At 39.3% G+C, this 16,540-nt stretch overlaps 1 protein-coding gene across 2 annotated transcripts in view; it reads left to right on the forward strand.

Annotated features, from left to right (window-relative positions):
• The window catches only part of STUM (stum, mechanosensory transduction mediator homolog), a 49,680-nt gene extending 35,857 nt beyond the window's left edge, over positions 1 to 13,823 (forward strand). Inside the window, exons 3-4 of one of the 2 annotated variants that reach the window (XM_072409941.1) lie at positions 7,945 to 7,953; positions 9,822 to 13,823. In XM_072409941.1, the coding sequence (XP_072266042.1) occupies positions 7,945 to 7,953; positions 9,822 to 9,856 (44 nt within the window). In that variant the 3' untranslated portion in view covers positions 9,857 to 13,823. The remainder of the gene's footprint in view (positions 1 to 7,944; positions 7,954 to 9,821) is intronic. The other variant, XM_072409942.1, reaches the window with a different exon arrangement.
• Positions 13,824 to 16,540: the final 2,717 nt, after the last annotated feature.

A 16,540-nucleotide genomic window follows, 5' to 3' on the forward strand; every position in this document is an offset into this window, starting at 1 on the left:
AAAACCAGGACTCCCAGCAAAGAATAAATAATACCACTTTCTCTCCCTGTGGCACTAAACTCTATTGGAGCTTTTCAGAAACCTAAACTTTCACTGGTTACCAATCCACATCAATACAAGACAGAGTAGTCATGTGAAAGTCAAAAGAAAGAACCCCGAATTCTGAAGGGGGAAGAGCAGAGGTTGGGGCAGATTCCTAAAAGTGTTTTTTTTTTTGCATAGACTTTGGGAAAAAAATCTCTCTGAATTACTTTTTATCGATTTGAGCAGAGAGAAAGATTCAGTAATTTTATATTAGCTACATAATCACATTAGTAAGCCATTAAATGATGATTTGCTTTCTATCCAGAGCTCTCCTCTGCAGTACTTTTCTCCACCAGAAGATGTCCTCAGTCAGCATAGTTCCACCCTCTTCCTCTGCACCCATACTGTCCTAGATTAGACAATGAAGGAGAAGCAGTAGATCTCATATCTCTCTGTTACAATTTCTCCTTCTATCAGTATACTCCTTGTCAGGACATTATTGATTGGCCCTATATTCTTCCTCTCACCAAGCTCCGCTGTGGGCAAGTGCTGGAGGCTGATAGAACAAATTCAGATACCCACACTGCTCGTATTTAATAAAATACATTTTATTTATATATTAAACAATTACAGATCTGTATTATTTGTGTCTATATCTTCCTAGTGTTCAGCTTTAAATAAATCACCATCAGCCTCTACTGCCGTATCCAGCAGACAAAAGCTAAACATTCCCAAGATTGTCTGTTATCGCCGGTAGAGATCTATAATCTTGCCATCTACTTTGCAAATGGAGAACCGACTGACTGACAAACAATGTGGGATCAGTATTTCCATTAATCCAAACACAAGTGATAGACAAACTCAATGAGTCCATAAAAGGTATAGAGTTGGTCCAGAACAATATTCCCAGGATCAAATGTATTCAAGTATAATACCAACAATCATCAGAAAATAATTGTATACAGAACTTCTCCAATGGATTGAAGGAAAAGAGCAGATATGCAGCCATGCATTGATTTATATTCCCTGTCTAGTATACAGGTAGTCCCCGGGTTACATATGAGATAGGTTCTTAAGTTGAATTTGTATGTAATTCCGAACAGGAACAATATTTTAATAATTGCAATTAGGACAGATGTTTGTCTCAACATATTATTAGGCAGTGTGGTGTCAGTTATTGTACAAAATCCTCACTGTGAGTTAATCACAAACAAAGCAAAAAATCTTTATGGAGCCTAGACATTCATTATGTTCTGGAGCAAGCTGTCCTTTGATACGCAAAAAGGAACAACTGCAAAGTTTGTCTTGGTCATTAAAGAGTTACATGAGGCTGCAGAAGAGCTCAGTCTCAGCTGTGTTTAGCAAAACATTTCTTCTGCAAGTTATGCAAACTGGCGCCCTGCAAGCTTCCTTCCTGCACATGAGGGAGCAGGGAAGCCTGTTCATATCTAGGAGTCGTCCGTATGTCAGTTGTCCTTAACTTGGGGACTACCTGTATACGCTTTATAGTTCTATACATATATAGAGCTGATGTGTTCATGTGTTTCCAGTAGAGGAAACTGGTATTACAACAGCATACAAAGACCTTTTTGACCATTGTGCCCTTCCAGCCTCATGAGAACAGCTTGGGGTTGTGTGATCAGTTTGGAGTGTGCTGGACAGATTCCTGACCACAGCCCCACTGAACACTTTCTAGCAGGATCGGACTGGGGTCCATTGAAGGAAGTGAGAAGGAGGGTCCACCGCTTTCTTTGCACAATAGCATTTTTGTAAGGCAGCAGAGGCCAGGAGCCCATCAGAGTGCACACAAAATTAATTTTGGGATCATTTGGCTTAGGACCCCAATAGGTTTATTCGGGTCCTCCTGTGGGCCAGTCTTACCTTGTCTTTGGGATGAATTAGAATGCCTTTTGTAAGCCAGGTCTTCTCAGTACCAGAATTTGTCCATAGATGAGTCGAATTATTCAATAGGTTAGATCTTATTTTTGATAAAACACTTTTGATTGATCTACAATGCTTGTTCTGATCAATTCATTCAAGCAGGGGGAGCTGTCTAACAACCGGCCAATGGGAGCGCTTCCCGCCTCTTCCTATAACAGCATGGCTCTGCTCATTGTTACAGTAGACTTCAATGGGTGCTTCCATTGCTGGATGATTGTTAGGCAGTGCTTAGGATTAATTAATATAGAATGATGCATGTCTGGGTGGGTGCATGGCATGCATTATCATAGAAACCCCCATCATTCACCTGGTTGTGCAAATTTGGAAAAGTCTCTGGCACTCATAGCTTACAATCACCTTGATCCTTTTTGCTTGCATCCTTTACAGTCTGTGCAGCTGAATATAACTGCAGTGACTCCAGGCTTCTCTTGACCCACTTTTCTCCATTACCCCTGTAAACCCCCCATTCTGCAAACATCCACAGGAGACAGACAGTGCCCTGCTTGATGTGCAGCCTTTAGGCAGATGGCTAAATCTCTTCCCCAGAGCCTCAGCGTCTTCTGCCAAGGGCTGTCTTAAGTAGAGATTTCTTTTTTTTTTAATGAGCCTCTGGTGTCTTTTTCTCATTCTCATTTACCCCCTTCTGGGATATGAAGCAGAGGAAAGGGGGGTATTACCTACATTTTAATAACAGAAGACATACAGTTATGTTTTGCTGTATACATTGTGGTCTTTTTATAGCTTTGTGTGTCAGGATATTATCATACAGAAGGTGTTGTGAGTAACAAAAAAAAAGGTTGTTCTGCTGCATATAAAAGCTGTGCTGTATTCCTGGGCTGCGCTGCTCTGCGTCCCATCCATCAACGAAGCGTGAATTATTTTTGTTATGGTCCTGAGCCAGAATGAATTAGCCAAACACCGGGCACTAAACGTACATGTATTTACTTTTACTGTGATGGATGTGGTGATAATGCGTCTGTTCAGCGGGACGTCACCGGATTACCTCGGTTTATGTTATAAAGTTACTCGTAGATCCTTCTTTGGTGGTGGAGTTCAGATGGGCGGTCAGGTTGTGGTGTAGTTACAGCTTCATCACATCTGTGAACCGGGATCAAGACATAAACGCTACTTGTACATTCTTATACATGGATGCCCATACAACCGGTCAGCTGTCAAATGTTATCATGCTGGTCCATTAAGGACCATTCTATTTTTGGGTGGCCAAGCGGCTGGTAACACCACCAGTCTGATCTAATCCTAAGGAATCTTTGCCTAATCTGGCGGTATGTTTGTAGACACCTCCAATGAAGCCCCTGAGAGTCTTAGCTTTCTTTGTTTGCCTTCTCTAGTTGGTTGAACATAGACCTTGGTAAAAAAAAAGTGTCTTGACCATAACCCTCCTTCCTACAATATATGCTAACCTTTCCTTCGCTCCACATTCTGCTCCATTAACACCAGCAGCCAGAAGACAACCTTCAGGTATGAAGAAGTAGTGAAGCAGTCAGTGTTGTCACACTAGAGGTCCATTGTGCTGTGAAAGTTATGACTCCGACATCTTGTAGCTTTCACAGAAGAGACAACTTTGGACTAATTAGAAAATACTTAGTGAGGGCCCAAATGCACAGCTCTCATCTCCTGCCTGGGGCCCTAAGCTATTGCCCAGTTTGCTCCCTATGCCCATAAAATTGCCCATTTTGTCACGGCTCGCCTTTTGCACCTAGAAGCTGCATGGAGAAAAGCTGAGAAGCTGAGTAAAAGCGGTTCCAGGGGTGGCATTAAAAAAGAACCGGATCATTAGCAAGCTTAGGTTTACTTTAAAGTCAAACTCAAGACCCAGCTCCCTCGGGGCTGGTTTCAGTATGGAAGGGGGTCAAACTGGATAATTGTCAAGGGTCCCCCGCCTTTCCCACCTTCATCTGGGCTCCACTGACAGAATGACCAGGGGTTGCAGGAATGTTGTACATTTGGGTCCCCACTTCATTGTTTTGAATATCTAGAAGGATTTATTTGGTCTAACCAATCAAACATAACACATTGGTCCTGATTTCCTAAAGCTATCCTAGACTCGAAAAGATAGACTATCATGGAAGAACTTGGGTGATCCAGCAAATCTGAAACAGATTCCTTAAAAATAATTTCCTATTAGTTGGCCAATATGTTTATTACTCGACCAGATCCATTCCGCAAATTTCATTAAAAACCATTTTATAACCAAGTGACAAAATGTAATATATTGCATCCTACCAGCAGTGGCTGCGTTAGTTTCCTTTTTCCAGAGCATTTTCTGCAAGTCTATAAAATATCTTTTACTTCCACACTATCTTCTGTAACCCATAACTCCTCCCGGCCTTCCATATAATAGAAATGAGAAGAGAAGTTTGTGTTTGTAATCTAAATCTTGTGAGAAGCCCTGGCTCCCTTCATAGGTTCAGTGAGAGAGGATTATCATTCTAGGAAGTTACTGGATCACCAAGTGAAAATAAAGTATAAAAGAATGCTGGAAAAAGAATGCTGGAAAAAGAATGCAGCCACCGCACCTTGAGATGGTAAGCTGCAATATAAATGAGTTCTGTCTATGAAATAATGAGATTTGCTTCTATCTCTATCACAAAGCAGTGATATGATTCTGATCTCTTGCCATGAATGTGTAAACTTCTCCAAACATGCAGGACAAAGCCCGCACTCTCTGTCTTTAGTTTTTTGTCAGTCACCGTTTAATGCCGTTGTGTGCTGAGATCCTGAGAAGTAAAAAAATTGAACAACGGGACAATTTATATTTTTAAAAATTCACACCAGAGCAAAAAAAGGAATTTTGCTCTGACATTCTGCAGCAACTTGAGCTGGAGCCGAACCTTTTCCATAAAGTCATCACTTGGTGCCGAAACCCAGATCTTCCAGTATGATCCTGAAACCAATCCACAGTCACTGGAAACACCTTCATCACCAAGAATCAAAAAAGTCCAAATTCACAGCCATGTCATCGTGTTTTGTGACATGAAGGCGCCATTTTGGCAGAATGGGTTCCAGAAGACACAACAGTGACCCAACATTATTATAAGGAAACAAAGCTGAGAGAAAGAGTCAGGAAAAGACGGCAGACATGTGGGAAATGGTTTCATTCTTCATCAGGACAATGCTCCTTCTCACACAGCACTTTCTGTGACCGACAAACACATTACTACGCTGGAACATCCTCCATATTCACCAGATTTGGTGCCTGGGGACTGAACTAGGTGATTAAAGGAACACATTTGTGTCAATGGATGCAGGAAGGAAAAAAACATCAGAAACTGATCAGCTCCTCACCTTCCACCAGTGGGAAACAAGACGGCATCGATGTTTTATTGTGAACGGAGAGAATATTGAAGAAGACAAACATTAGAATTGTCATAAAAATAAAAAAAAGTTATTATATTAGTCTTGTTATTTCATAGACAGACCTTGTATAAAAATAATAATTGTGGTGCTTAGGGGTTTGGGTTTACAATTAAAAGGTTTCTTTAGGGGTACATAGCCTTGTGACTTTGGAGCAATGGCACCCCCCCCCCCCCCCCCCCCCCACAGGGATATATATTTATACATAAACTTTTCTATACTGATGCAAGTTTGTTTAGCAAAGCTCCTGCAAACTCTCGGCTTCACTAAAAGCCAATTAAATAGTCTGAATATCTCAGTGTCTTAGCACTCTGCCTAATGATGGGATTAATGTTAATTACAGCCCAACCACAGGCAGACGCTTTTTCGCCTTTTTATTTTGTAGACTTTTAAGCAGACAGTCGCCGACCAGACTGAGAACACCGGGGTTCCTACTTGATGCTTTTTGTAATTATATTTTCTCCCGAGGGAAACAAAATTATTTTTGCTCAATTTTATTTTTGCTTTTTTTAAACGTTTAATTACTTTAAACGCTTAATGTTCATGAACTGATGCTATATAGCGTTATTTCTCCAATGTAATATTATTATTATTTTTTTTTATAAATAAACATTAATTACAGGATGCATCTATGGCAAAGCATGCTGGGTGTTGTTATTAGCCTCTGCGGACAGACTTAATAAAATGTTATGTGCTAAGAAATAGGGAGGGTGTGTGTTCTTTTTCTTTTTTCTCTTCATTGCAGTTTATTATAATGCATTACTAATGATCTTGTATAGAAAAATAATAGAACATTTAAATAGATCTAACAAGCCATAAAAAAATATGACATAAAGGAAAAAAAAGAAAAAACTTTATTTTCCATCAACTTTTCGATTGAATATCATTTAAAGTTACTTCCATGACCCAGATTCTCCAAACTCCCCAGCCTAGCCAGTCCCCAACTCCCTATTGCTCTTCTAGGTCATTGTTTCTCCACCAGGGTTCCTCTCGTTGTTGCTAGTTGAGCAATGAGCAATTTGGACCTTTCAGACCAATTTACAGGACCCCAATGATTTGGCTATCTGTATAGGTGACATTCTTCCCAATGGCCTGTCATGTAAGAGGAATTCTTCCCACTGATCACCACACTAATATACTGTGAGCTGTGGATATAGGAATTTTAGAAGGGGAGCCCTGAAGACCTGAAAGTTATTTTAGGTTACCCCCATGTTAAACAGGTCGAGAAAGGCTGCTTTAGAACAGCAGTCGCCAACCTTTCGGATCTCATGGATCACTAAATTCATGCGGACGATTAATATGAATTTTTTTAAAAAGATAAATACATTTGTAAAATAATGATCTTCCTAATGGTGCTGACAAGGACTGTGGCGGCTCTGATTCAATGATCAGCTTACGGTTAAGTAAAGTATTACTATTGTTACTATTATCATTAGTTGCCTTATCTTTGCTATTAATAAAGAAATGCAAAATATTTATTTGCATTTTCTCACTCATTATGGGTTTTCATTCTAAGACCAAACAAAAAATGATAGTTATCAAAGCCAAATTATTTGATGCCATTAAATATAACAGTTAAAGAAAATACACAGTTATGGTCATACTTACCTAAACGAACATCTGAGAAATAAAGTAATAAAATAAAACATCCGATGAGAATCAGTATTGGCGGAGCGGGGTGACTGTTGTAATGGTGGAAACAATACTGAACCGTTCGGCTCGGCAATGGTTGTCTCATACAACTTAAAACTACACTGACGTCACGCTGCGCCTGCCTTGTTTTTCCGTCTCTAGAACAGTTTGTGAATTTAGTGCAATATAAAGGTGAAAATTGGTATTCAGAATTTAGGAATTTATTAGAATAATATTTTTGTTTTATCATTATTAAAACATAAAAATTGCAAATAATGTCGACATTTTTCACTAGCAACCACTGCATTAGAAGATATAACTTTTACTATTGTGACTGATGTGCTATTTTGTTAATTAGCCACTAGGTGGCACGAGGAGCTTTAGGTTTAATATACATTGATGAGAGCACTACAGGGGGGCAAATGCATCCAAACAAAAAAATGGCCAAATTGATGGGCAAAGAATTTATAATACTGTATATTAATGTTGATACATTTTTTGCTGTGGCTGGTATCAATCATTTTTGCTGTATATCATTTTTAAAACCTTTCTTCTCTATATATATGTAAACATATATATATGGGGCAGTCACACTTGCTCATTACATAGGCATTATGTGCTTCCTGCATAATAATACAACACAGATATTTTGCTGTATCTGTTATCTTTGGTCTATTTCTTTTTCCTTGCTCTTCCCATTTCCCATAGTGCTCATCTATCTGTCTTGCACAGTTTGTCCTGTAATGGGTTTAATTTTAGCTGTCAAGCTGCAAGGGTTCTGATACAGAAAGTACCACTAGGGGGAGACTCTACAGATTCAGTATATGTACATTTGGCCTAGCAAGTAAACTATAAAAGTTCTATCATAAATTACTTTTATAGAACCTTTACCTAAAACTGTATCACCAATGCTAACTTTATTCTTCTTTTTCCTCCCTTTGCATGCTTTTCTCTGATAACCTGAATGTACAGTATCACAAGGTAGGTGTATTTCATTATCGTGCCATTGAATTGTAATTTTAAACTACTGGGCAGCCATAGTTTCCTATTAAATATAAATGCAGTGCTCCTGTCTAATATCTGACATAGCTGAGCTTTATTGCTCCTCTTATCCCAATACATGCCTTCAACTGGCTGTAGACACTGGAGGGCGATAGAGATGCAAACCCGATCAGAATAAGTTTGGGGATCTGTGATTGGCTGCGATGGGTTACTACACTTATATATTAAATAGCTGGCATTTAAAGTGGACCTGTCATCAAATATACAATTTTCATATTAAGGTTTAAAGAATAACCTCTTGCCGAGATCACAGTGCCCCCCTAACAATAATCTGTTTTGCTCTCAAGAATATTGGCATTATCTTTGTTCAGGCAACATCTAGGCATGATGAGAGATGCTGGCTTGGAAATGACACAGTCCCTGAATATTGGGGTGTCTGTACAGTTCTTGGCTGCTTTCCCAATCTCTGTGATAGAGAATATTTTCTAAGGCTGGACCTGCCTCAGGATAAAGGGATCCCGCATAGCTCCTAGCAGCTTGCACCTTGCCAGCCGCTCAGTCCTTCGCAGCATCTGCATTGGGTGGCATTGGACAATACTGTAGCACTCAATAGAAAAAAACAAGGAAAAGAAGAAAATATGGGATTTATTGCAACAAAATCGATTTTCTTAATGTAGGTTTATAGCACTCTAAGCTCTACAGAGCTCAGCTGATCTATACATCCGGGCATATGGAAAGGTAGCATGGTATGCAATATCAGTTATGGTTAATTGATCATCTCAGAAGGTATTCAATATTAAGGGTTGTCTTTGTGCCCGACGCGTTTCGCCTTATAGCTTTCTCAGTAGAGACTGGATTGAGGGTTCTGAGAGATGGGAGTTACCGTAAAAATCCTAGCTGTGTGTATATTGGAATATGGGATACGGTATGTTTGATTAAAAGAGACAGGAGCTGGGAGAAAAAGGAAAGTAAAGGTTTTTCAGTCTGATGGGTGATCATAGTGGGTAAATTCTTGAGTTGATATTCAGAGTTTAGTAAAGCAGAAAGTTGGGTCATGCAGGCAGTCACTGGGATTCTTTATGGGCCAAAAGTACGGCGAAACGCGTTGGAACCAAGAGACAATTTTTTATATTGTATACCTTCTGAAATGATCATTTAACCATAACTGATATTGTATACCATGCTATCTTTCCATAAGCGCTGATGTATTATTATTAATATTATTTACTATTATTAACCAGGATTTATATAGCGCCAACATATTACCCAGCGCTGTACAGGGTTGCAAATGACAGACAGATACAAGCAATGACACAGGAGGAGGAGAGGACCCTGCCCCGAAGAGCTTACAATCTAGGAGGTGGGGGAAGTATCAGACAATAGGAGGAGAGATATGCAATGGTGGGAAGTAGTGAGGGTTTAGGAGACAGAAGAAGATGGGTAGCTGAGGTTGAAGCCTTGGGTTTTGAGGGCTCTTGTAAATGAGCAGAAAGTAGGAGCAAGCCGAATAGGACGAATAGACCATTCCAGAGAGTCGGGGCAGCTCTTGAAAAGTCTTGGAGCCGTGTGTGTGAGGAGGTTATGAGTGAGGAAGTCATTAGTAGGTCATTGGAGGATGTGTAGCTCAGTTGAGCTCTGTATAGCTTAGAATGCTAGAAATCTTCATTAACAAAACCAATTTTCTGCTTTTTCACTTTTTGTGCTATTAACCCGTAGGCTTGGCAACCAGTAATTGAAATAAGTCAAGGTTCCTTTTGGGTTTTCTTGTATTTTGTTTATTGTTAAATTTCAGGGATTTTCAGTATCCATGCAGAATTGTTGAGTACCTCTCTTCATTATTCCTGCAGGTTACAAAGAACAAGGGATTCCGCAGCAGCTGTAACCACAATGGTGTACAAAAAGAAAAGTGCAAAAAGACATTTTGCAGCATCTTTGGAGGAAATGTTTTGTAAAAAAAGAATGAAAAACAATTGGAGACTGAGAAGTGAATGTGACCACAATGTACAGACTAACACTCCGGTCTGAGGACCGAAACCCCACAATACGGTCCATGGAAACCAAATCGATACACGGACCTACAAAGTTACCACCCAGATCCCGATCTCATTCCGGAGAGTCGGAGAATAACGCCATCGGTAATCTTACATAATGACTGTCTGTGCTCACAGGGAAAGGATCACTGCTGGATCGAACTGCATAGTGTGTAGGGACCAGTCAACTACGGAGCCCACAAGGGCCCTTTACTGGCCCAACATTCATTAGAAAAAATCAACTATATATTGATATATTAAAGGCTGTTCACTTAGCAAAGTAAATGATCACTCTGCAAGGAATAATTCACCAGCTAAGTGAATGTGGTGCAGTTGTACTTTGCAAAGAATATTCACCCCCCAAAACATTTTTTGGCACGATTGGATGGCTGAAGTCAACAGAGCTTCACCTCTTTCACCAAGCTAAATAAAGCTCCCCTTGCAGATTTACCATTGACTTTGCTAAGTGAACAGTTTAAACCTAAATAAAATGATAAGTAAATTTACCCCATTGTGTTATGAAAGCATCACAAGTAAATAAGCTCAGAGTACCGGGCATTAAAATGGAAAGTTCACTCTACACTTCGGGCTCCTTTCCCCAATCACTTAGGTGAGAAGACCTAAATATAATATGAATTTCACTTACCTTACACCCATTTTCTGCCTGTGGTGCCCAGGTGAGGATTCCGTCTTCTGGGAATATTCCTGTGGAGGGCAGACCAGCCTGGAAGAAGAGGAGCTTCTAATAGACTGGAAGATCTTCACAGGAACTGGGTTGCATTCCATAGGAATCTTCCTTGCAGGATGGTGATGTTGCACCCAGCGATTGAGGATTGGGGTAAGGTGAGTATAATTCTGTTCTTTTTTTAGGTGAATCTTTCACTTATTATAAGCAATTGATTCTGAAAAGCGGAGTGTGAGTGGACTTTCCATTTTTAGTAAAAAAGATATGATTTGTGACATGAAGTGTTAACTTATTGGCCCTGATTTAATAAAGCTCTCCAAGGCTGGAGGGGATACACTTTCATCAGTGAAGCTGGATGATCCAGCAAACCTTGAATGGATCTGGTCCAGGATTCAAAACATTTGCTAGGAAATTGCAAATGACTTGGAGTTATTCTATTGCAGGTTTGCTGGATCACCCAGCTTCACTGATGAAAGTGTATTCTCTCCAGCGTTGGAGAACTTAGTAAACTTACTAAACTTAATAAATCAGGCCCCGAGAGCTGATCTGTGTGCATTCCACAGGAGCCAACGCCGACATACCTGACCCAGGAAAGGGTTAATGATAGCACAACAAAACTAGCAATTGTTTGCACATAATTCCAAGGCAGCAACAAATAGGCTCTCCAGAATGAACATTTCTGTACACAATAACATAACTTTTTTTGTTGTTTTTCTATTAACAGTATTATTTTATATTGTATGTTTGAAGTGATTGTATTTTGTTATTCCGTTTTAGATTGATGATAGATTTTCCTAAACTCAGGCAGCGGTAGGCTGGTTTGGTATAGCAGTAGGTTGGTCTAATGAAGCACAAAGATGGGTGCGCAGCTTTCCTGCATTGGTGTGTCCCCCCCTCCTCCATGAAAGACTTGCTAAAGGTCTTCTGTTGCTGAATTCTTTGTGGCATCACACGCACGGCTCCAAGACTTTTCTAGAGCTGCCCCGACTCTCCGGAATGGTCTTCCTCGTCCTATTCTACTTGCTCTTACTTTCTGCTCATTTAAAAGAATCCAACGCTTCAACCTCACCTACCCATCTTCTTCTGTTTCCTAAAACCCTCACTACTCACCCACCATTCCATATCCTCCCTCCTATTGTGTGATACTTCCCCCACCTCCTAGATTGTAAGCTCTTCAGGACAGGGTAGTCTCCTCATCCTGTATCACTGTCTGTATCTGTCATTTGCAACCCCTATTTAATGTACAGCGCTGTGTAATATGTTGGCGCTATATCAATCCTGTTTAATAATAATAATCATTGTGTGGCTTTGTCGGGGCAGCTTTGGACAAACAGAAAGATAGGGGCTTCAAATGCCCAGAATTCCAGCTGTAGTATTGAAGTATTTTGGGATCTTCTTTTCTGTCTGAGCCCATCTTGGAAATACTAAAACGCTTATTCTCAAGAGCACTTTTTCTTTTTGGAAATCACCCAATCATTATATTGAAATAGTTTTTATGAGTTAGCTTTATCCTTGGATTATTGTTCTAAATAAGTTATTATTTTATCCAAAAGACTAAGAAAGAAGAAAAAAATCATTTACCAGCAAACTTGTTTTGCAAAACATTTACATTTCTGTTAAAGGGAACCATAGGTGCTACTTTAACTCCCAGGCCGGTAGAAGGATTATGGTGCCCATCTATTGGCCAATCATTGGTGGCATTGACACATTTAAAGAGGACCTTCCGAAAACATCAAAAGTCTTCTTTACTCATATCATTCCAGTCCACCAATTGCAAAGGGTTGATTAAAATTCCATAAAACATTGTCCAGCGCTCCTAGGAAGCCATAGTGATGTCAACCGCACCTCCTAGAAATGCCAACAACTGGGCCAGGTTACGTATTTAAACATATTCCTATTTTATGAACTTTATTTTTTAGCCATTATTGATGGGTGATGTTGGACTTCATTTTAAATGGATGGTCCTCTTTAAAGCTCACCATGTCAATGTCTATTTCCCAGGTTCCAGACTAAGGAAAACAATCTTAAAAAAGTGAATCTGCAAAGTTAAAAATGCAGGTAAAGGGCCCGCAAGAAGAGAGGTAATATATTCACCTGACCTGGTTTTCTTCTTCCTCTAGACTCTTCAGCATTTCGCATTGCAGTGTTAAATGTATTTGTCCCCCATTGCATGCTGTTGTTTCATCCTCGGACCCCAAAGGACTCTAAAGGATGAAGGGGGTCAATGGATGGAACCACTTTCCCCGTAATATAATCTAATTGTGTGTACAATTCACAACAAAGATGGTTTCTGCAGATTTTCCATACTGGTGGTGCCTAATGGAACTTTCCCATAATCGGTTTTATTCTATCATTTTGTATTAATCTTTCACTTCTAATAAAACGATATGAAGATGAAGAAATGTTGGCAGTATAAAGAGCCTGGCAGTTGTTTTATTAGGAGAGAAGAGTTTTCCCATGAACCCTGAGTGAACCGAGGAGCTTCCTGCACTGCAGTAAATGACATCTGAGGATATTATTCGAGGATGAGTCACATTCAGAAATTGCGAACATCTTTAGGTTCCTCATTGCTGCCATTCTGTCCCATTCTTTAGCTTCACAAGGCCCTGTAACCCCCTGCCTTCTCACTAGGTTTAACTCTTACAAAGTTCCTTTTCTCCCAAACAGAAAAGCCAAAAACAAAGCTAATTTAATGTTTGGAGCCCCCTAATAGCCCCCTTAAAGGAAATCTTCTGAAAAAGCAACCAGCGCCCATTTTACAGAGCTATGAACAATTTAGGGGTGGGGTTTCTAAGCATGGGCAATGTTTAATGTAAGCATGGGTGTGGTTAAGTATAAATAGGTGGAGCTCAGACAGTTCAGGGATGGGGCTTATTTACATCATTTGATACCAAGGTACACACCATTCAAGGCTCACAATGAAGGGAATCTGATGGAAACGAAACACGTTGATTGGAGCACTGTACAGCTGTTATGTATGAAATGCCAGCTGTGTATATAGAACTGTAAATAGTCTTATTGTAAAGTCACTACAAAGCATGGGATTTGTGTTTTTTAATGTTTTTAAGCTAAATCTTGATGAATGTTTGACTATGTTTTTCTTTTCTATTTAATAAAACTGTTTGTGACCTTTACGTATCAAGTCTTGTATGTTTGCATTGTCTTTTATTATTCACATTGATGGTAGTGTTGGAATTGTAGAGCATTTTATATAAAACAGCGCTGTCAGGTTCCTCAGGGTCAGGGCAGTTCAACCCATTTCCGGGCCCTGAGTGTCATGGCTCCGCCCCTGCCTTGTGCTCACAGGAAAATGCTGTTGTGAATGTTAGGTGTCTTTACCTGGAGCAGCATTCAGGGTCTGATAATTGTTAGAAGACGAAGAGGACCTGTGATGTAACTAGACCTGACCAAACACACCTGAAAAGGGTATGTGTACATTTTTTTAGGGTGGAGGGGTGCTTTCATATAAAAGGTATATATATGTCTAGAGCTGGGCGTTTATAGCTATAATAGCATGTACTTATACCGGGGTCTAAAAGAGAAACAGAACCCGTGGTTGTCATTATTCCAGCTATTTTGATCCAGGACATATTGGAGATTTATATAAGAAAGCTTTTCTGCTTATTTTATTTTTCAAGTTGCATCTCCAAATTTCATTATTTGTTCCTATATCAAAGCTTTGTGAAATGCTGCCTAAGAAGATCAAAGTTGTCTCTTTATTAAACAACAATTACCCTCCGCCCCTTCTTTACACAACGGCAATTAAATTTTACTGCGTGGAACGAAGAAGATCCAAATCCTTCTGCAGAAACTGTGCAACGCAACCGGGGGAATAATACACAGAATGAGAAGGAAAATATTGTACAAAATGTATCCCAGGTGATGGAAACATGAAACAAATATCAGTGATATATTTAGGAGAGAAACCAAAAGTTTTGTTAATTTCCCCAAAATCATAGTGAATATATTAAGCAATATTTCAACATTTTGTAAAATGCGTCCATAGGGAGTTACAAAACAAGGTATTTTTAGAAAATGTTGCAAAAAGTTGGCTAAAAGGAGAGTCTAATAGATACAGTAGGGATTACAGTTGCCTAGCCTGTTTGGTTTAGTTAGGTCAAATGTAGAAGACGGGAAAAAAGACAGGCTTTTGTAGGCAGTATTCTGTTTTTAAAAAAAAAAACATTTAGATTTTTTGTTTCAAACATCAAAATCCTAAACTAGACTTAGCTCTTCTGCGCTAGCTAATACAGTACATCTATGCTAGTTAATGATGCAAAGAAAACATATCATAGAGGGTTGAGATAGCAATTTGCAATTTTCGTCTTGATGCCCGGCGCGTTTCGCCCAAAAACAAAGGCTTTCTCAGGGGATTAGGAGACCAAAGTTAATATCTCAAAGATGAAAAGGTAGGCGTACTGCATATTCAAATGTTAGAAATGTCAAACATGGCTGCAACTAATATAGGTGTCTGTTTAGTTCAGTAGTACTTCCTATGGGGATTGTAGATACCATACCGAACTCTGCTAATGTATGGGGATCTTCCCTAACATCGATATGGAAGTTTTTGAAACAATTCTTGTAAAGATGTTATTAGTGATTCTGAGTTATTATTAATAAACAGGATTTATATAGCATCAACAAATTACACAGCGCTGTACATTAAATAGGGATTGCAGACAGACAGATACAGACAGTGACACAGGAGGAGAGGAGCCTGCCCCAAAGAGCTTACAATTTAGTAGGTGGGGGAAGTATCACACAATAGGAGGGGGATATGGAATGGTGGGAAGTAGTGAGGGTTTCAAAAGACAGAAGATGGCTAGGCAAGTTTGAAAAAATGAATTTAGGTTTTATTACTGTTATTATTCAAAACCTTGAGAAATATATAAATTAAGAAACCCTAGAAATATATTAGAGAAAGGAACAATCTGTCTTCGAGGATCTATTAAAGGTGATAAGGATTATTTCTTTGGTGTATAGTGGAAAAAACTACATAAAATATATAACTATATATATATAAGTGGAGCATCAGCAGCCATCCTGGAAAGGACTGAACTAAACAGACATCAATATTAGTCGCAGCCATGTTTGACATTTCTAACTTTTGAATATCCAGTACTCCTACCTTTTCACCTTTTGTCTTTTTTGTCACCAAATGCCATTGAGCCATCAACTTTGGTATCTTAATCCCCTGAAGAAACCTTTTGGGTGGAACGCGTCGGGCATCAAGACAAAACTTGCAAGTTGCTATCCTAACCCTGTGTGATATGTTAACACAGTGTTTTTTCATCATTAACTAGCATAGATGTATTGTGTTGGCTGAGGTTCTAGCACAGTAGGAATATGTCTAGTTTAGGATTTTGATGTTTGAAAGAAAAAATATATCAGTTTTTAAAAAAAAACAGCATACTGCCTACAAAAGCCTGTCTTTCACATTTCCGTAAATTGTTTGAAGTTTTAAAATGGCTTTAAATGTCTCCTAAGGGTTAGATAATCTCCTTGCAATTTTCCTAAACCTTCTCTGATGCTGCCACATCAATGGACTGGTCGATCAGCCAGAGTTGCTTTCTTTTTTTTTTAATCAGCTGCTGGGGGGGAAACAATTTGGCTGATTTTTGGCCAAAGGAGAATTAATGCAACAGGAAAACAAAAACCAATGGACGGTGTCTCTCAAGAAATTAGACATAAATATACTTGACAACCCTGAATTGTAGAAACATAAGTAAATAAATAAAGACACAACGGCGGGGACTTACTAGGCAAGATTTAAGTGAAGAGCTTTCTCAGAAATACAATAATAATTGCTCAAGATCCTTTAACCATTGTGATCTTATAATCAAGCCATCCC

Source organism: Pyxicephalus adspersus, chromosome 4 (assembly GCF_032062135.1).
Source record: "Pyxicephalus adspersus chromosome 4, UCB_Pads_2.0, whole genome shotgun sequence".
In the NCBI taxonomy this organism is placed as follows: domain Eukaryota; kingdom Metazoa; phylum Chordata; class Amphibia; order Anura; family Pyxicephalidae; genus Pyxicephalus; species Pyxicephalus adspersus.